Source organism: Sorex araneus, chromosome 5, assembly GCF_027595985.1.
Source record: "Sorex araneus isolate mSorAra2 chromosome 5, mSorAra2.pri, whole genome shotgun sequence".
Taxonomy (NCBI): domain Eukaryota; kingdom Metazoa; phylum Chordata; class Mammalia; order Eulipotyphla; family Soricidae; genus Sorex; species Sorex araneus.
The window spans coordinates 46,183,646-46,203,469 of record NC_073306.1 but is presented as its reverse complement, the minus strand read 5'-3'; the positions used below and the strand labels follow the sequence as shown (position 1 = coordinate 46,203,469).

At 43.7% G+C, this 19,824-nt stretch overlaps 1 protein-coding gene across 4 annotated transcripts in view; it reads right to left on the bottom strand.

Moving 5' to 3' along the window:
* Positions 1 to 17,654, bottom strand: part of SRSF4 (serine and arginine rich splicing factor 4) — a 28,887-nt gene extending 11,233 nt beyond the window's left edge. The window contains exons 1-3 of one of the 4 annotated variants that reach the window (XM_055140846.1): positions 17,309 to 17,439; positions 5,469 to 6,672; positions 4,632 to 4,806 (exon numbers count right to left, since the gene is read on the bottom strand). Coding sequence is in view for 1 of the 4 variants with exons in the window: in XM_055140844.1 (XP_054996819.1) it covers positions 17,309 to 17,415 (107 nt within the window). In the remaining 3 variants the exon portion in view is untranslated. Of the gene's footprint in view, positions 1 to 4,631; positions 5,446 to 5,468; positions 6,673 to 17,308 lie in introns of those variants that run through there. The other 3 variants (XM_055140848.1, XM_055140844.1, XM_055140847.1) reach the window with 3 other exon arrangements.
* Positions 17,655 to 19,824: the final 2,170 nt, after the last annotated feature.

Sequence of the window (19,824 nt, the reverse complement as noted above, 5' to 3'; positions counted from 1 at the left end):
ACCACTTGATTTTGTGCCAAAGGGCAAGAGGAGAGGGAAACTTCTCAAGGTAAACTCCTGACTTCCTAGTAGGAGGCTGGCTGACTGGCAGAGACCACTACTTTGTTCCCCAAGTAGTTGGTGGCAACTACAAAGACCTCACAGGGATGTCTGGTATAAGGCATCAAAATATAGAATTCTACAAAACTGAGTATTTTCTCTTTCGTAGTCACATTAAAAAACTCATCTTCTTAAGCTTTAGACAAAAGTGATGTCTTAAGAGAACAATTAGTGTCTTATCTGCTAAAATATGTTTGGAATAATACATCAGAAAAAAAATCAAAATACCTTAAATCTACGTGAAAGAATTTTTTAAAACTTCTGGTTTCTCTACCTCAACAAATTAGTCAGTGTATTTACTGTTCTAGAAATAATCAGTGTTAAAAAAGGATCTGTTTTGTTCACTTTCCCATCATGATATTCCAAGTTCATTTCCATGAGGTTTTAGGCAGACCGGAACTCTCTAAAATTTAAGAGTAACGGTATAAACCTCTTCACATAGTAGTACTTGGAATTTCCCAGCTAAGAGATTTGGTGGCTTAACACAGTACAATATCTGAAAGAAGCCCTCCACCCAATCCTATTAAAGATAAAAACTTATAAAACTGAAGTGTGAAATTTGTAAGGTACTTATAAGCAAGGTTAAACAAATATCCTGTAGCCGATGTTATCAATAAAGGTTTAGTTTGGTCTAACACAGCTATAAAAAGAGTAGCTTCATGACCACTGCTTATAAAAACCGAAACCATCTTAATGGTCATACTTTGAACAAATGTAAAAGTTATATGCAATGTCTTAAAACCGACAAAGTTGTGTACATAGGCAAACACTGGTTAGCTTTCCCTATGTGTTTAAACACACTGGGACTAATTAAAAAGAGGTACAAGATTTGCCACAGTTTGTCCAAACTAAAAAAAAAAAAAATTCCAGTTTGCTTTGCATGTAATGCTGCATTCAGCAACATGGTAAGTGACAGAACTCAGTCCTTTACCAAAAACTTCCTTTCAAACAGGGCCAAGTGTACAACTAACAACTTTGGAGGTTTCTTTTAGCTGAAATGTCTATGACTGGCACTTAAACTTGAAGTCACTAAGTTGGAACGCCATTAAAAACCTAACGGACACACCTAGTGGTTTAATGGGAGATACAACAACACAATTCAGAAACCACCTGGCTCAACTAATGGGCCATGGAGTCTTCTAGCACAGTTTTATACTCCCATAGGCTGGAAAACTGCTAAGTAGCTTAAAATCCCAGAGTGAATAAAAGTATCTGAAATCTAACTGTATATGCCTTTGTTCCCTGTTTTTGGAGAGTAAGTCATCAGAAAAACTATACTAACATTTCTAGAGACAAAATTCAACTAAAAAGTAAACAGACCATAAGAAAAAAAATTTTTCAAGGAAAAACTTAGTTTTCAATGGTATTGGTCTGTTTTGCCCAGAGTGCCACTCTCTTGACCTTGTTTGAGAGACCGATGCCAAGCAGAGGGGTAAGAGAGAACGTTCCTAGTGGGCTTCACCCCCTTCTGAGAGTGACACACTGCCTGGGCACCATTCAATAACCCAAACTTGTCTAGAGGGATGTCAGTCAGAAGGGAGTGCTGACTCCTACAGACTGAACAAACCAAAGGCACATCCAGTTTTCTTCAAAATAATTACGTTGAACAACCACTCACTCAGGGGATCAGAGAATGTAAGACCCTAAGCTCTGGAAGTCATATGAAAAATAAAGCCAAAAGTTTTGTTTTTTAAAAATTTTGGGCCACATCCCATGGTGCTCAGGGCTTACACTGGCTCTGTGCTCAGGGATCACTTCTGGTGCGGCTTGAGGGACCATACGGGGTGCTGGGAGGCAAACCCTGGTCACCCACACACAGCCTACCCGCTATACTATTTCTCCAGCCCCCAAGTTTTATTAATGATAAATGATGCTATGTGAGTGCTATGTGGTAACACAGTCCCCAGACTCAAAGGTTACCCTGGGTCAGGTCCTTCTGTTGCAGGCCTTATATGCAGAACTCACAGACCTTTGAGGGCAACTATGGCAGTCTGTTAAGTAGAGGCACAATTATTTAAAACAAAATGTAATGCTCAGACAGATGAATGTTTCTTTGCAGCTGAAATAAGGCATACCTTGCCAGTAAAATCCATCCCTGAATTGCAGGGAACAAAAGGTATAAAAAAGATGGTGCCCTAATAGTATTTCTTCTATGTTCTAAAAGGTCCCAACAAACAGATCACATCAGTAGCCACATTTATGGGACCTCCAAGTCAATCCTTTATTCTAATATCTAACATGAGATAATTTCTCAGGAAAAAAAAAAGTTGGCTACTACTTTGTGAAAAGTCATAGAATTTATTTGAAACTGTTTAGTGTCAAAGTCCAGTCCAAAAACTAAATGAGGTACCTGACTTTCACTGCTCTCTACCACTGACCTGTGCCTGGGTGCTCAACAAACTGGATACAAACTTCTGTTCTGAGAGCAAAGAAAAGACCAGATCAGAGTGTGGCTACTTTTACCATGTTACTGTTTGTTTTGAATCTGCTTTACTAAAAGAATCTTGTTTCATTCAGTGAAGAGAGTGAATCGTCCTCCAAATAAGGCCAGAGAACTAGATAATAATGTTACTTAAAGTAACGCAGTAGGAAATCTCTCTATAGAAGACCAATTGTTATCTTATTGAATATTCACAATAACAACAAACAAGGCACTTTTCTTGAGTACAGTTGAGGAAGCTGAGAAATGGAGTTAAATAACTTCCATAATAAAACAGCAGTGCTGGATTCAAAGCCTGTGGTCTGACTCCAGAGCTCAACCTTGTAATACGACTGGAGCACAGCAGCAAGTTACAGAGCAACCTGGGTCCTAGATTTGGTTCTGCTATCAACCAACTGGGAAAAACATATTCAAGATACTTGATTTCTGTGTCTTAGTTAATATGTGAAAGGAGCGACACCGCAGATCTCTAGTTCTTTGAGTAGGGTATATAGTGTAAAGTAAGTCTGCCTCTGGCTTAACAATGAAGGAATTTAAATAAAAATGGCAGTACCACAGGTATACTGTGACAAATGAATCGGGATGAATTTAATATTTTTATCATCTAAAAACAAAACGATTGCATGGGTACCCATTTTAGTTTTAAACATCTTTACTACAGATTTAAATTTTAGTGCCTTCAACAAAGTAAAGCAGTCCCTGCTAAGTAATATCTGAGACTCTTTCTTAACATCCCTTTTAGATCAGAAGCTTATAACTAACCCCAAAATCACTTCTTCGTCCAAAAAAAACACTCTCCTTTTAAATCATCTGTCAAAGTAGGGATGAATATGAAATATACACATGCATGTATATACACTATTGTGCCAGTATATATGCATAGTTCTGGTGTGACCTGAGAATAAGCTTCCCAAACCTATCCAAAAACACATTTCTTAAGTCTACCTGCAGATACCCTGCATTTCTGCTCTATTAAAAACAAAGAGCATCTTTCAATAATTCCAGCATGAGAATGAAAAGGATGAAGGAATTTAGAAGAATGAATCTATGACAAATTGAAAAATCACCCTTACAGGAATTCTTAAAACAAAAACTGCCCCAATATGCTTTCTCTAGTCCAATTCCCCTATGTCCCCTTTTTCCCCTCTATGCCTATGTGAAAGAGAAAAAAGTGGGGCCCAATAAGTGTGCACTTTTCTTTAAATGTACATTTTTTATTAAAAGAAAAACTCTCTTTTCAATACTCCTTCACTGCTGCCCTTTCCCAAACTTTTTCTTGGGGTCATGTTTTACCCTAATGAGTTTAGTCAAAAAAATAGAGGGGAATTGCTATCATTTTTTTCCCCTTCAAAAATAAAAAAATAGGGGTAGGGAGATGGGCACCACAACTCTTACCAAGTATCGATAGGAATCTGGACACCACAACATAAGCCACAATCAATTATGTGGGCTGTTCTAAGCTTTGTCCATTCCTATAGAACTGTGAGTGCCTTAGTCTTCCTTCTAACAAATTATGTACTGCTTAGGCTAACAGACAAATGCTGAAAAGCCACAGCTGGAATGACATTTTTTTTTTTTTTAAAAAACCAAGAAACAAAAAAACTAAGCTATTACAAGACTTCAACCGTAGAAAAGTTAATCCCATATTTTTTTTTCACTGAAGAATTATCATGTACTATATTTTTGTTAGGCTTTCCTTGGATCCCAAAGAACCAATCAGTTATGCCAATGGTCCCAAATATCACTGTGTTCTTCTACTGAAGAGAATGAGGAGTTTCTGTTACCCTTTACAGAATGGCTTAGAGTCACCTCCAAATATCTCCACTGAATAGGTAGCCCGAAAAAAGGCCTATCAGAAAAATGAGGAGCACCCCTTGCTCTGGAGATATGCTCAAAGACAGTTCGTTGGGTGGGGCATGATGATGGGTGCTTGGCACCAGCTAACTGGGGAGTGGATACGAGGAGCAAGGGAAAAGCAAGCCTCCATGCGTGTGCCTGCGGTCACCCACCAACACTGCTTACCGAGGGGCATGCCTTGGATGTTCTTTCTACAAGAGAAATGTGCCCCTTTCCACAGTGGATCTCTGCTCACCTTTGTCCTAAAACTGTGCCACATGCTTTTCTTTGTATGTGGACATGACAGTCCTCAGCCAACCATCAGCAGGATGTGAGTTTTGTTTTCCCAATGTGGTGAGCCATTCCCACATTCACTCATTTTCCTTGTAAGAACCGAACCTCTCCATGGCTGGTCAGGATTAGGGATGTTGCTGTAGCCAAGGAAAAATTTTCATCTGTTGAAGTTAACCCATGGGGTGGCTTGAACCCTCAAACTAGGGTCAATAGCACGGTACTTTAGGGCACAGCCCTTAAATCTACCCTGAAAGAAATGGCATTTAGTGAGCAGGAATCAAACAGCTTTCTTTCAAAGCACTCAGTGTAGGTCCTATGCTTCAGGTAATTTTGTGTTATGAGTTGAAAAAAGCTAGGATACATTGACAGGATAGTCATAAAAAACAATAAATCTTGTTGCACAAAGTGCTTAGAAGCAGCAGAAAGACACTTGTGTAACAAACTGTCTAATGCTCAGGTGAGGCCAACTCAGAGAAAGGCTTGAGTGAGAACCAGTGTAACTGCCCCTGCTTCCAAAAGCCTACAACATTCCAGGGAAGCAGTTAGAATTAACTAAAAGTAGAATTAACCAGTCACATACACTGCTTTGGGTCACTGATCATAGTTGTGATTTGACTTTCCCCGTAACGAAGGGTTGTTTATAACCACAGCGAGGAGCTCCTAACCCATGAAGAAGGTCCCTAAGATTCTTTCCTATCCTGAGACAGGAAGGAGGCTGCTCTGGGCATCTGGCCTACCTGTCTTTAGCCTCAGAGGAGGGAGGGCCATCAAGGCCACCCGGAGAAGGTGGATGACTTACCCGTGCTCACTGAGTGGCAGAGCTGGGGTGCGACTTCAGGGCTCACCAGTACCCAGTCTGGGGCTCTTTTCACGTCGGCAAACTGGCAGTTCCCGCACACCAAGAGCTCTCTGATTAGAGCTAGTGTGGATTCCTGGTCTGCAAACGTTGGCCACAGCTCAGTCTGCACTTGAGCTTTCCCCACCTTCAAAGAAGAAAACCTACCTCATGATTTCTCTCTTCTGGACCCCCTAATTCACTAGCAACAACCTTAAAAGCACCTGACTGTTCCTCTTTGGGTGCCCACCCTATTGCCCAGTTCTAGACCTTTTTTTTCATTCTGCTGGGCTCAGGGCTTTCTTCAAAACTATTAATTCTAGAATACAGCTACTTGTGTCCACGTGTCTGTTTTCATTTAGTAGGGAAAGCCAGCTGCTATGTTCTTTTGCTCAGAGGTCTCCAGTGACTCCTCTGTACATTCTCTAAATTCAGAATGCCTTGATTAAACAAGGTGACTCATACCAATCTTCAATATACTTGAGTCATCTCTTTCACGAAGTCTCAGAAACTTGCCTGACTTCAATCATTTTAGCACTTTCTCTAGTCCTTCATTTTTATTCTACATGACAGAGTTTTGTAAACTTTTGAGTCTTCATTGTGTTTATTTTCTCATTTCATTATGAGTTCTTTAATAATAACAAAGGCTAATTGTATGCTGCCTGGCACAAATAAAATTATAGTATTTCATTCATTTCTCATATGTGAAGAATGTATAATTACTATTATCCCCATTTTACAAATAAGAAAGCTGAGGCTTGGAAAGGCTAAACCACTTTGCTCAGTGTCAAGAAGCTCTTAAAACAGTGTAGCTGAATTTAAATCCAGCTCCAGCTGTCTCTCAAATCGAAGTTTGTAACCACAAGGTACATTGCCTTCTTCTCTCCCACAATCCTGAGTACAATTCTTCTTATTCAACAAATGTTGCTGCTTCACCCATAATCTCATCTCAGGTAAGCCAGGTTGTATTAAAGTGTTTTTGTTTATTTTTCTACAGTGGGATAGATCTCCAGAGGAAAAAAATAAATTGATCTTGGGGCAGGGTGAAGCACCTCTAAGCCTGGGGTAAGTGACAATCAGGTTACTTTCACTCGTCTTTTGGTTCCCATTAGCCAGTGTCAGCCATCTGGTCCTTCCGAAAACATGTGTGGGTTCAGAACATAACAGACTAGAAGAATAGAGGAAAAATAAGATTATTCTGTGCAATCCCCATACTGGAGGCCCCATATCAACCCCTGAAAACTGTCTTTAGTTTTAAGGCTCAGCAAAAATTAGAACAGCATAGAGATGATAAAGAGTAGGACCTACAGGTGGTGGATGTGAATGGAAATTGACAATATTATGTACTTAAGGATGCATTCAATTAGTTTTATAAGGAACGGTGACTGGGACGCCCTCCCCCAACCCACCCCCTGCCCCCCCCGAAAAAGAAAATTACAAGCATGAATGAAGTGGGAAAAAAATGGACCAGAAATCAAAAAACATTTTAAGATTTACAGACCTATAGAAGTAACCAGAAAAAATACTTTGCAGATAAGCATCTAAAATTTGATTTAACCCCAAACTAAATTAACGTGGTGGCTATTCTAGCCCATGACCATGCCTTCCTTCTTTCAATTTCTTTGCAATTTTCACTCTGAGGTTTAATAATACCACACAGATGAAGAAACCAAAACTGAAGAGTAGTTAAATAACCTGACAAGGTTACCCAACATCTGTGATTCTTCAAACCTAGGACCCAACCTAAATAAAACATTCTACAAAATCTACTGAAATCATTGTGCTCTACCTGTCTCTACAAAGAGTTTGAGAAAAAAGCTCAAATAGAAAATCAGTTTCATCAAATTACATGGAAGATAAATGCCCACATGAATATCAACATTTTATGAGAAATATATATATATTTTTTTCTTTTTGGGTCACACCCAGCGATGCTCAGGGGTTACTCCTGGCTTTGCACTCAGGAATTGCTCCTGGCAGTGCTTGGGGGACCATATGGGATGCCGGGGATCGAACCCGGGGCGGCCGCGTGCAAGGCAACCGCCCTACCCACTGTGCTATCGCTCCGGCCCCCTTATGAGAAATATTAATTAAAAATTTTCTGTATCTGATGTACAGTAAGACCAGCATATTTCCTAAGATACTAGCAGAACCAAACCCATACACTATCAAAATTTAAAAAAATTTTTTGGTCTTTGGGCCACACCTGGGTATGCTCAGGGCTTATTCCTGGCTCTATATCCACGGATCAGTCCTGGCAAAATATGGGATGCCAAGGACTGAGCACAGGTTGGTTGAGTGCAAGGCAAGTGTCTGCCCCATAGTCAAAAATTTAATACCAATCTAGGAAAATTGAGAAAGAACAAATAATCAAGGAAACAGCAGCCTCCATAACACTTAAAATTATTGTTTTTGTTTTTGGCTTTTTAGGTCACACCCGGCAATGCACAGGGGTTACTCCTGGCTTTACACTCAGGAATTAGTCCTGGCGGTGTTCAGGGGACCATATGAGATGCTGGGAATTGAACCCAGGTCGGCCTCGTGTAAGGCAAACACCCTCCCTGCTGTACTATTGCTCCAGCCCCCGCTTAAAATTATTATAAACATGTTCCTTTTTTCTTTTTTTTTGCTTTTTGGGTCACACCTGGCGATGCACAGGGGTTATTCCTGGCTCTGTACTCAGGAATCACTCCTGGCGGTGCTCAGGGGACTATATGGGATGCTGGGAATCGAACCCCGGTCGACCGCGTGCAAGGCAAACACCCTACCCGCTGTGCTATAGCTCCAGCCCCTAAACATGTTCCTTTAACTACAACCTAATAGGGGGAGAAACCCAAATAAACTCTAGACTATCTTGAAGAAATAGTTACTGATTGGAGTGAAGAAAATAAAATATAAACAATCATCATCCTAAAAACAACAAAAATAATTATTTCCATATAACTGTAGGATGTAGAGAGAAAAAACTCACAAAGGTATCAAAATTTAGCCTTACTTAGTAACTGTTCTATAGGCCTATCTGCCAGTTTGTTTCAAATCTGAAGACCTTTTAAAAATGACCTAAGATATGAAGGGCGTTTAATTCAACTAAACTACCACATTATTTCTACCCTGCAAGATGTGATCATATTTCTATCCTATAAAATGGAATTATCACCAGAAAGCAACACACTCTCAAGGTCTGTGGATCAAACTATCATAACCATAACCCCCCCATCTTAAGAAAATACACTACTTTGACATTTTTAAGTCAACATGGATGTTTTCTTTGAAAAGAGCTGGGAAGGGCTAGCAATTGTACCTCTAGCTTCATTTTCCTATACTTAACAACACCAAGAATCTAAGGGTGAAAGAAATTTAACAACCCTACAAGGGGACCATGTATTCCCAAATAATATACTAAACAATCATAAAAACTCAAGCACAAATTAAAAATGATTAAAAAAAAACTTGTGATGAAAGTCATATTGCTAAAAGGATTAAACTCTTGGGATAGTACTGCATTATATCACTCACACTCAATGAGATCAATGTTTATTTATATGCAGAAGGTATCACTACCTAATTCCATACCAAAGTTACCACCAAATATTGGTAGTATAGTGGTGGTGAGAGTGCAGTTGTCGTCCAAAGCTACCACCAAAAATTAAGAACCAGTTCATACTTACCTCTAAAACTTCTAAAATGACACTACATCGGAATCCCTTAAGAGGTTCTATCTCTAGAACCATTGTGGCTCTATTCCCATATCCTTCAAAACCACATCATACACAGTCCCTGTCTACAGTCAGGTTTTCTATTTTCCTTTTTTATTTGGGGTGGGGGAGATGGGACACAACTGATGGTGCACAGCGCTTACTCCTGATTCTGCTCAGGGATTATTCCTGGTGGTGCTTGGGGGACTGTACAGGGATTAGAACCAGGATGAACTGCATTCAAGACAAGTGCCTTACCCCCGTACTATCTCTCTGGCCCATTGTTTCTTGGACCACATCTGGAATGAGGGATGATGTATTGCTGGGAACCAAAACCAGGGCTCCCACACAGAGTGCACTTAAGTTTTCTGAGCTATCTCCCAGTCATTTTGGCTTTTGGTTAAAGATACCATACTCTATGCTGCATCCTGGGAATGGCCATACCTTGAAATTGGCAATTTAATTTGTCAGAGATTCTAATGACTTAAACAATTATTTCATTTGGTGGTAGGGTCTTAACAGACCACATCCCATTGCTCAACGCTTACTTTGGGCTTTGTGCTCAGGGATCACTCCTGTTAGGATACTTCTCAACTCAATATTAACATGTTGATGTCACTGGTACAGTATAGATCACTGGTAGCTCACACTCGAATGCGGCTTAACACAAATCGCAGAACTAGTATTAACCATAACAATAGTTGAACTTCAGGTACAAAGTAATCTTTCTCAAAGAGTACTTCAGATTATCATTACCATGTCTCTTCTTCTTACACTGCTGAAGGCTGAACTGAACCCAAACCTCCCTATTTCAATTTCTTCCTTTCTCAAGAAGTCTCTGTTCATGAAGTTTCCTTGCTTTGGCATCCTGGAGGAGGCACAACAGATGTCTCCTGAGTGCTTCTTCCGATATTAGTTGCAGGTTAGAGACTCGAGATTTCCATCACAAGGGCTAGAGTGATAGTATAATGGGTAGGGCAGGTAGGGCCCTTGCCTTGCACATAGCCAACCTGGGGTCAATCCCCGCCATCCCAGATAGTCCCCTGAACACTGTCAGGAGTAATCCCTGAATACAAATTCAGGAGTAAGCCCTGGGCATCTCAGGTGGGTAACCCTCAAACAAACAAGATTTCCATCACTTCCTTCCTCAAAAGATGAGCAACAAATTCCAAACATGTGAACCCCTAACCTGTAGAATACCAGTTGTAGTAATATCAGCAGCAAAGAGACCCATTTTGTCGCACAAATACAACCCTATTTAGCCTGGACCAAGCTGATACCACCTTATGGTTCTCTACAAAATGGTCTGAGAACAAGAATCATTAAAAGTCTCCATTAGCAGTCTGTCTAGTCCAGGTCAAAGAAAGTTCCACCTACTGCAATAACAGTGTATTGAAAGTCTCTGTGGAAACTAAAGACTAAACAGGTGGTGGCACTGGAATCATCTTTGTAGACAAGTCCCAAAAGGACAGGAGAGACATTCTGACTGACTGTGCCCATGCTATCTCTAGTACATGAATAAGATAGATACTCAGTTTCCAAAGCTGTCAAAAAGTCATGTAACCTTGGGCCAGTCACTTAATGAACTTATCAGTACAAAGGAAAGATAACATGAGTTTGAAGAACACTTTTGATAAACTCAGTTGAAATCTATTTTCATACATGTTGTTAATCTAACATTTTTAAATTTTTGGCATTTCCCTCCTCTGGCGAAGACCATGATCTCTCTTGAATACATATCTATCTTCCCTCACATTTCTGTAAGTAAATTTCTTTATATAAAACTATTTTATTTCCACTCCTTATAAAGCTTTAAAATTCTGTTAAGCGTATAAATTTATAAATGCCACCCCCACCTGTATTCTCTCGGATGCTTAATGCACTTTTTGAGAAGCTCCAAGTACAATTTGGTGACCTGTAGGCATACATCCAAAATTAGCACAGTTCAACTGATATTATCTAGTCTATATCCCATGCCTCTATTCTAAAGACTTCACATGGAAACATGATTATTTCAACAAGCAAGGAATAAGACAGAACTTAAAATGACTCAGCCAAACAATTATAGATACTGATTATCACAAACTGGGAAACCTCAGAACCAACTGGTGTAAGGCTGAGTTAGAGTAACACATGCTTGTAATGTTTAATCAAAATTGTAGTCACAGCATTATCTCTTGGCATTTCTTTTCAAAATGACAAAAACTTAAAAATTACCTATATCTCGGGTAGGGAGAACAACATAATACATTTTGGGGATAGACTGACTAGTAAACAAAACATGGTCACATTTTTATGATTGTAAAAGACGCTGTATCGCTATAGTGACAGTAAGCAGGTAGGGTGCTTGCCTTGCATGCAGCTGACCCAGGTTTGATCCCTGACACCCCATATGGTCTGCCAAGTCTACCAGGAGTGATTCCCTGAGTGCAGAACCAAGAGTAAGCCCTGAGCATCACAGGGTGTGACCCAAATAACAACAAAACCCCACAAAACCATTTCACTTGCTAAAATAGTGTCAATTTCAAGCTGCATGGGTTCTTAGCAACGCTGCTGAGGCTGCCCTAATGGGCATGCTCATACATGTAACAGGTGCAAATGAAATGAGGCAGCAAAGATTTACATAAAGGATACTTATCACTCTAATATATGCATAAACAATGAAAAAACAAAGACAACCTACACATCTTGCAACATGCTTTATTTATGTACCTTATTCATTTTATGTACACATGTATCTAGGAATACTAAGGCATTAAAAGTAAGCTTGACAAAGGAAAAGGATCAGTGAGTTAGGTAAAAACAAAAGGTCACAAAATACTAGGCACAGTTTGATATCAAGTTCGTGAAAACTGCAGGAGAAATAGCACATAAGATGTTTGCCTTACATGTAGCTGACCTTGGTCCAATCCTGGGCACGAGTCAGAGGGTGTCTCCCAATAAAAAACACAAACAAAAAACCCCAAACCAAAAAAACCCCAAAAGAGTAGGGGTGGAGAGAGAGTACAGTGGGTATGGTGTTTTCCTTGCACATGGTCGCCCCAGCATCCCATATGGTCCATGGAGCACTACCAGGAGTAATTCCTGAGTGCAGCGCCAGGAGTAAGTCCTAAGCATCACTGGGTGTGGCCCAAAGAGAAATGAACATAAATAAAATAAATATTTAAAAATCAAGTAAGGGCTGGAGAGAGAATACAGAGGGGTAGGGTGCTGCCTTGTACACAGATAACCTGGGTTAAATTTCTGGAACTACATATGGTCCCCTGACCACTGCCAGAAGTAATACCTGAGCACAGAGCCAGGAATAAACTCTGAACGATGCTGGGTGCGGCCAAAATTTAAAAAATCAAGTGTGAGGGGGCTGGAGCAACAGCACAGCGGGTAGGGCGTTTGCCTTGCACTCGGCCGACCCAGGTTTGATTCCCAGCATCCCATATGGTCCCCTGAGCACTGCCAGGAGTAATTCCTGAGTGCAGAGCCAGAAGTAACCCCTGTGCATCGCCGGGTGTGACCCAAAAAGAAAAAAAAAAATCAAGTGTGATAGGAAAGCCTTAATGGAGAGTGTCACATATCTTTGATTTCTTTTTCATATTTTATAGACAAATGCATGCTATTTTAAAATGTTAGAACGAACTTAACATAGGGGGCTGGAGCAATAGCACAGTGGGTAGGGCGTTTGCCTTGCACGCGGCCTACCTGGGTTCAATTCCCAGCATCCCATTTGGTTCCCCGAGCACTGCCAGAAGTAATTCCTGAGTGCACGAGCCAGGAGTAACCTCTGTGCATTGTCGGGTGTGACCCAAAATGCAAAAACAAACAAAAAGAAATAAATAAACAGAACAAACTTAACATAAAAATGTTAAGAACTAAAACGGCCCTTAACTTTAACTAGCCACGAACAGTCTTCAGTTTTTTAAATAAAAACTATGTTTAATCTCTTTTTAATCACAAAATTAGAACAAAACCAAATTTGTTTCTTGTAGTTGCATAGACCAAACCCAGGGTCTCACATATGTTAGGCAAGTATTGTCCAACCTGGTCGTATCACTGGCCCAGTGATATTTACTTTTTTGGCTTTTGGACCACACCTGGGGACTACACTGTGCCAGGGATCAAACTTGGGCCTCCTGCATGCACAACATCCTTAGCCAACTGAGCTATCTCTCCAGGCACCAGAGATGTTATTTTTGAGGGCAGAACTGCCATAAAAAGAAAAATAGTGGGCTCTTAAAAAGTATTTGCTTTCAGTTTGTCATTCCCATCACTCACAGTGGAATCAGTGTCATAAAAATTGTAAGGCATTTACCTATTTGGTGGGGAACAGATAAGATATGCCACATGTTTAAGAAGAAACAGATCAATTAGCCAGAAAACAACAACCTAGAACACTAATCACATTCCTTTTTTAACACTCCTCTAAAGGAACATTAGAGAAAACCACCTTTCCTTGACAATTCAGTCAAGAGAAATCCCCCTGTAGTTTTTGGGGTTGGCAGATTCATCATAATTTCTAAGGTCTAATTGGGCCCTGTAGTGAACAAGGACCCCTGGTTCATCACAAGTGTTTTAACATTATTTTAAGAATGGATTTAGGCACCTTCTGATGGAAAGAATTAATTTATTTTGGGACCAAACCTGGCTGTGCTCACGGTTTACTGCTAGCCCTGCTCAGGGGATCAATTCTGGCAGTGCTCAGGGGATTTTAAAGTAGTTCTGGATATCAAGCTCAGACAGCCACGTTCAAGACAAGCAGGTTAACACACTGGCCCTTGAAGGAATTTTTAACAAGGGTTAAAAACAACAACTCACAAAACTTTCTTATGGTATTGTGAAAATCCAATTAAAAAGACCAGGATAAGGGCTGGAGTGATAGCACAGTGGGTAGGGCATTTGCCTTGCACGCAGCCGACCCGGGTTCAAATCCCAGCATGGTCCCCTAAGCACCACCAGGAGTAACTCCTGAGTGCAGAGCCAGGAGTAACCCCTGTGCATCGCCGGGTGTGACCCAAAAAGAAAAAAAAAAAAAAAAAGAAAAAAAAAGACCAGGATAGCCCTTGAAAATTCTGGCAATGAATTATTTCACTGCAATATGAAACATAAGTTTGGAAATTTATAGTCAGTTAAATCCCTTCCTTTAAAAAATTTTGAAGAACCACCACCTCAATGAATTGAGGGGTTACCTATCCAGCTACTACGCAAATAAATAATCTTAGAATTGTAATGGTTTATTAATACTTAAAAAAATATAAAGATCTAATATTGAAACCACAAGTTTCACTAGCAAGAGAAAAATTTAAATGTATACTTTAAATGAATGATTGATCACCAGAACTATTTTAAAAGAGTTCAAAAATAACAAAAGGCAGCATAAGCTAACCTGGTAGTGACAGACTATAAAACAGCACCATCAGTATTGCTGATCCCCTGAACCCAAATCTATTAGCCCATGCTTATTAGTGTGGCAGGTCTGAATGCAGGAGACACCTGAGGAGATCTGCAGTGGTCCATGTGGTCCTAGGAGCATACACTGTTTTTTTGCATGCTCCACTCTTCTGTGAATTCTTTAAACAAAGGCAATCTAGGTGAGGGGGGTTTGGCTCAATAAACTGCAGGCAGTGAACTAATGCATACATCCTCTTCTCTGAATCCCAAGAGGATAAAGTCTTCTCTCTATGGAGAGCACACCTGCGTCCTCACCTGTTCAACCTTCTTTTGTAAAAGAAATGAAGCAATTCTCAATTTTGCTTCCTACCTTTAAGCTTACCATAGCCAAGGACATAACTCACTTTGATAAGTCTGAAATTCCCCAGCAATTTTTTAAAATCCTACCCAAGCCAAAAACTGCCTTTAATTTCCAATTATTAATAACAAAAATTTATTTGAGTATGCTTCTCAGTAGTGAGGACCTATAATCCTTAGTTTGCAGGACTAGATTATACATGTTGTTCAATTCTTTCCCTATTGTACCACCTACTTACTACTTCTTTTCAGACGCCTTTGTACTTTTACTAGTCAAAATTCTTGCTTGAAATAGAGTTACACCACTAGTTCTTTGCTCATAAGTCTTTTTTTCTTCACAATCATTCCTAAAAGCTGTCAAGAGACTGGTGATTTTGAAAACTGCCTTAAAATTCCAGAACTGGGGCTGGAGAGATGGTACAGTGGGTAGGATGATTGACTTGCATGCAACCAACCTGGATTCAATTCCTGGCACCTTCAAGAGTAATTCCCAAGCATAGAGCCAGGAGTAATCCCTGAGCATCACCAGGTATGCTCTCGCCCCGCCCCGCCCCCCCTCTCTAAACTGACCGTCCCTAAACTGACTTCCTAGTTCTCATTTCAACCTGGACACTGAAACACAGATTTCACGCATACTTTAGTAGTAGAACAGTAGGAATGGTTAATTCCCACAAGATATCCAGGTATGTAGGCTCCTGGGAAGAAGATGCTCTTCCTTTTATATTACTTCCTGAGTTGTTTATTTCCTCCAGGAGATTAAAATTTCTATTCATAAAAACAAACAGACAAGAACACTGCGGGGATGAAGTGATAATACATCTGGTAGGGTGCTAGTCTCGTTCATGGCCCAGCTGGGTTGAATCCCTGGCATCCCATACAGTCCACTGAGCACCACAAGGAGTAAATTACTGAGTGCAGAACCAACAGTAACCCCTGAGCATTGCCAGGTGTGGCTCCAAACAAAAAATCAAAACAAAACCCAAAAACCCAGAAACAAACAAACAAACAAGTTTTTTTTTACTTTTGAACCACCAGTGGGTGGTACTTGTGGGATGAGGGATAGGGGTGTCCTCTGGCTGGTGCACCGTGCTGTGAATAGAATCTGGGGTTACCACGAGCAACACACGCATGTGCTCCTGTCATCTGGGTCATACATGGGCTCCATGATTTGAGCACTAAATGTAAAATCTTATAGTTGTTTCTGGTTTACGTTAAGTTTCCAGTATTTCATGAGACTCAATCCAAGATAGGCTGTTTACTATTTTAATTCTCAAAACAAAATCAAAAAACAAAAAACCCTGTTCCCTGTTCCCAACTGGACCACCTTCCCTTACCAGTGATGACATATACTATTCACACACAATTTCCCCCTCATTTCCAAAGCCTCGTCAACTGATTCTTCAAAGCGCATTTCAAGCAACTCTTCGAAAGCAACCATTCCAAGTTCTACTCGCCTAAGTTTGAAGTGAGAGCAAGTATTATTCTTAACTCAACGTCTACACGTCATATCCATTCGCCTATCCACTCCCCTGCCTCCCCCCGCCCCAATTTGACACAGCAGCAGGCATCTCGGTGGGCGATTCACACACTACCCCAACAACCAGTCTTCCCATGAACACCACAGCCTGCCTCCTTCTGAAAACGGGCTTCACCGAACGCCGCTGTCACCCGACACACGCAGGGTGGGAGCCCCCTCGGCTGGCGTCCGGCCTTCCGGCGACTTCCGCCCGCCGCCTTTCCCTCGGGGCCCGTGGACCGGTGAGAGGGCTACGGCAATCCGACCGGGGCCCGCCCCGACTCGGACCCCGACAGAACCCGGCCCCGGCCCACGCCCGGGCTCTGAGGACCACTCCACCTCTTCGGAGCCTCCGTCCCCGGGGCCCCAGGCAAGACCTCCGTTTCCCCCCGCCCCCCCCCCACCCGGGCGCGTCCCGCCCCGCAGGGCCCGGCGCGCGGCGGACACCTGACACCCGGCCGGCCCCTCCGCTTCCCCCGACACGGCCAACTTCCCAACTTTCCAAACGGGCCGGGCCGAACGCCGGCCAGTCCCCGGCGGCGCGGCGCGGCGCGGCGCGGCACGGCACGGCGAGCGGGCGGCGTTTCCCTCGGTCGCCTCGCCTCGCCTCCCGCGCTCGCACGGCCCCCCGCCCCCCCGCCGCAGCGTCTTCGGGCCGGAGTCCACGCGCGTTTTTGTTTTCCGTCAGCCGCGGGGCCCGCGCGCGAGCCGGCGGGCGGGGACAGGGGAGGGGCGGCGTGCCGGGCCCGCGGCGCCCGCCGGCACCCCCCGCACGCGCAGGCGCGCCAAGCCGGGCCCCCCGCGCCCCCCGCGCGCCCGCGTCCCCCGGCCGGCGCCTCTCCCGCCCTCCTCACCCGTTCTTCAGATCCACCTCCAGGATCTTCCCGTAGCCCTTAAAGAAGCGCTCCACATCGCGCTCGCGGGCCTGGTAGCTCAGGCGGCCGATGTACACCCGCGGCATCCCGGCTGCGCTGGCGGCGGCTCGGCCCGGCCCCAGCCCCCTGAGGCGGCTGCCCGCGGAGCGAGAGCGAGAGCGCGACGGCGGCGGTAGCGGCGACGGCGACGGCGACGGCGGCGGCGGCGACGGCGGCGGCGGCAACGGGCGGGCGACGGGACGGACGTAGCCGAGTCCCGGCGACGTGCGCGAGCACGCAGCCCGCGAGTGCGCGCCTCCCGCCGCCCCCGCCCTCCCCGCAGGCCGAGGGGAACGGGAGGGAGCGCGCCTTCGCTTCCCGCCCGGTTAGGCGCGGGGGCGGGGCGTGCCGGGGGCGCGCCGCCGGCGGGCGGGGCCACGTGATCGACGGGCGGGCCGGGCCGCGCGCGGGCCGCCTGTCTTCTCGCGAGCTCGCGGGGCCCGAGTCGGGCCGGGCCTTCCGCCGCCCGCGGGCTCCAGCCCGCCCCCCGGAAGTGCCCGCCCCCCCCCCAGCGGAGCGGGAATGCCTGCTTTTGTCCTTTGAACCGGGCGTGCTTTCGGCTGGAGCCGGGAGCTTTGAGTTTGATCTGGCTTCTCCGCCTTCATCTGCGTGTCCCGTGACCTTGGGCTTCTTAGGCGGCATCTCGCAGGCAGACGGGAACGTTTTTTTTTTGTGGGGGGGGGTCACACCCGGCGATGCACAGGGGTTACTCCTGGCTCTTCACTCAGGAATTACCCCTGGCGGTGCTCAGGGGACCATATGGGATGCTGGGATTAGAACGCGGGTCGGCCGCGTGCAAGGCAAACGCCCTACCCGCTGTGCTATCGCTCCAGCCCCCGGACGGGAACTTTCTGAGTTGCCTTGATGGGTAGCGTGAAGCCCTTCATATTGATGCCAGCTCATCTCAAGCGCCTAATACCGATAGTTTCAAAACCACGACAGAGGCCCGCAGCGGTAGTACAGCGGGTAAGGCGTTTGCCTCGCACGCGGGTAGCTCGGTTCGGTTCCCTGGCACCCCGTATGGTCCACGGCCAGGAGCAACCCCTGAGCATCTCAGGGTGTGACCCAGAAACCTGAGAGATTGTACAGAAGGAGCTTGCCTTGCAGGAGTGCAGAAGGCCCTCGTTGGATACGTGGGATGACCAGGAGAGATCCCTGCGCAGAACCTCAGCACTGCCAGCTGTAGCTCAAGCCCACCCATGATCAATGCCTTTATTCCCTTCACCCCCTCCTTCCAATAAAATAACAGTAGTAAAAAAGCAGTGAGCCTGTGTTCTGTCCAGGTTGACATCCAGCACCCCACAGATCCCTCCTGTATGCAAGGACTGACCCTAAAAGGCTAGAGTTGCCCCCGAGCATCACCAGGTGTGGCTCTGAAAAAAAGAAGGGTACTAAAGGAGCTTCCTTAGGATTACTTGTATGGTTGTTTTTTGTTTGTCTGTCTTTGGCACCAAGGATAGAACCCAAGGATTCATGCAAAGTACTAAAATACATTCCTGGCCTCTCGGACTTTGAGTTAGGTTTGAATCTTTTCCAGTGTACTACTCTGTATAGACTTACATATAGGTTCTCAGAAGTGGGCTAGTTAGGTCTGGGTATGAGGGATTTTGACAGATGTGGCTCAGTTGCTTTTAAGTCCCCATCTCCCCCACCTACACACCAACAGTTATAAAACTATCTTTCAGGAGTAAAGATTCTCAGTGCTAAAATCTCAGTGCTTAAAAAAACCAAGCCTTCAATTCTTGAGGCCTTGGGTTCCATCCCAGCACTGAGCCAAAAAACAAAACAAAGGCTAGAGGTTGCACAGCAGGTAAGGCACTTGCCTTGCAGGTGGCTGACCTGGGTTCAGTCCCTGGCACCACATGGGGTCTCCCAAACACAGCCAGAAGTGCTGAGCACTGCCTGATGTGGCTCCGAAACCAAACACAACTGAACTATCCATGCCCCCAGTTATCCTTGTTGATTTGAAAACTGGAATCTTAGGGTGATTTAAGTTGCAATTATTTTGAATGGACTGGGCTTTCTTTTATATATGTGATTTTTACTTGTGTATCTGTTTAGATCTGTTGCCTTTTTTTCTTATTGATTCACAGGAGCTCTTTGTCAAATGAACTGCAAATAATTTGGTCTGTTTGTTGGATTTTGACTTGGCCCACAGTATATTTTGTCATGCTAGAACATTATTTATGGGTTCAAATTTAAGTATATTTTGTCATGCTAAAACATTATTTATGGGTTCAAATTTATTATTTTTCTCATTCTGGATTTGCCTTATAGCTTCAATGACTTTACCACCGAGAGTTTGTTTGTTTTTAAAAAACCTCTGATGGTAGGGCCAAAGAGATAGTTCAAAAGTCTGCTGCATACTTTGTATATGGTATAGTTCCTTGCACAGTCCCCAGAACGCTATGGGGTATGAACCCCAAATCAAACCAAACCACAGGAAACCAAATCAA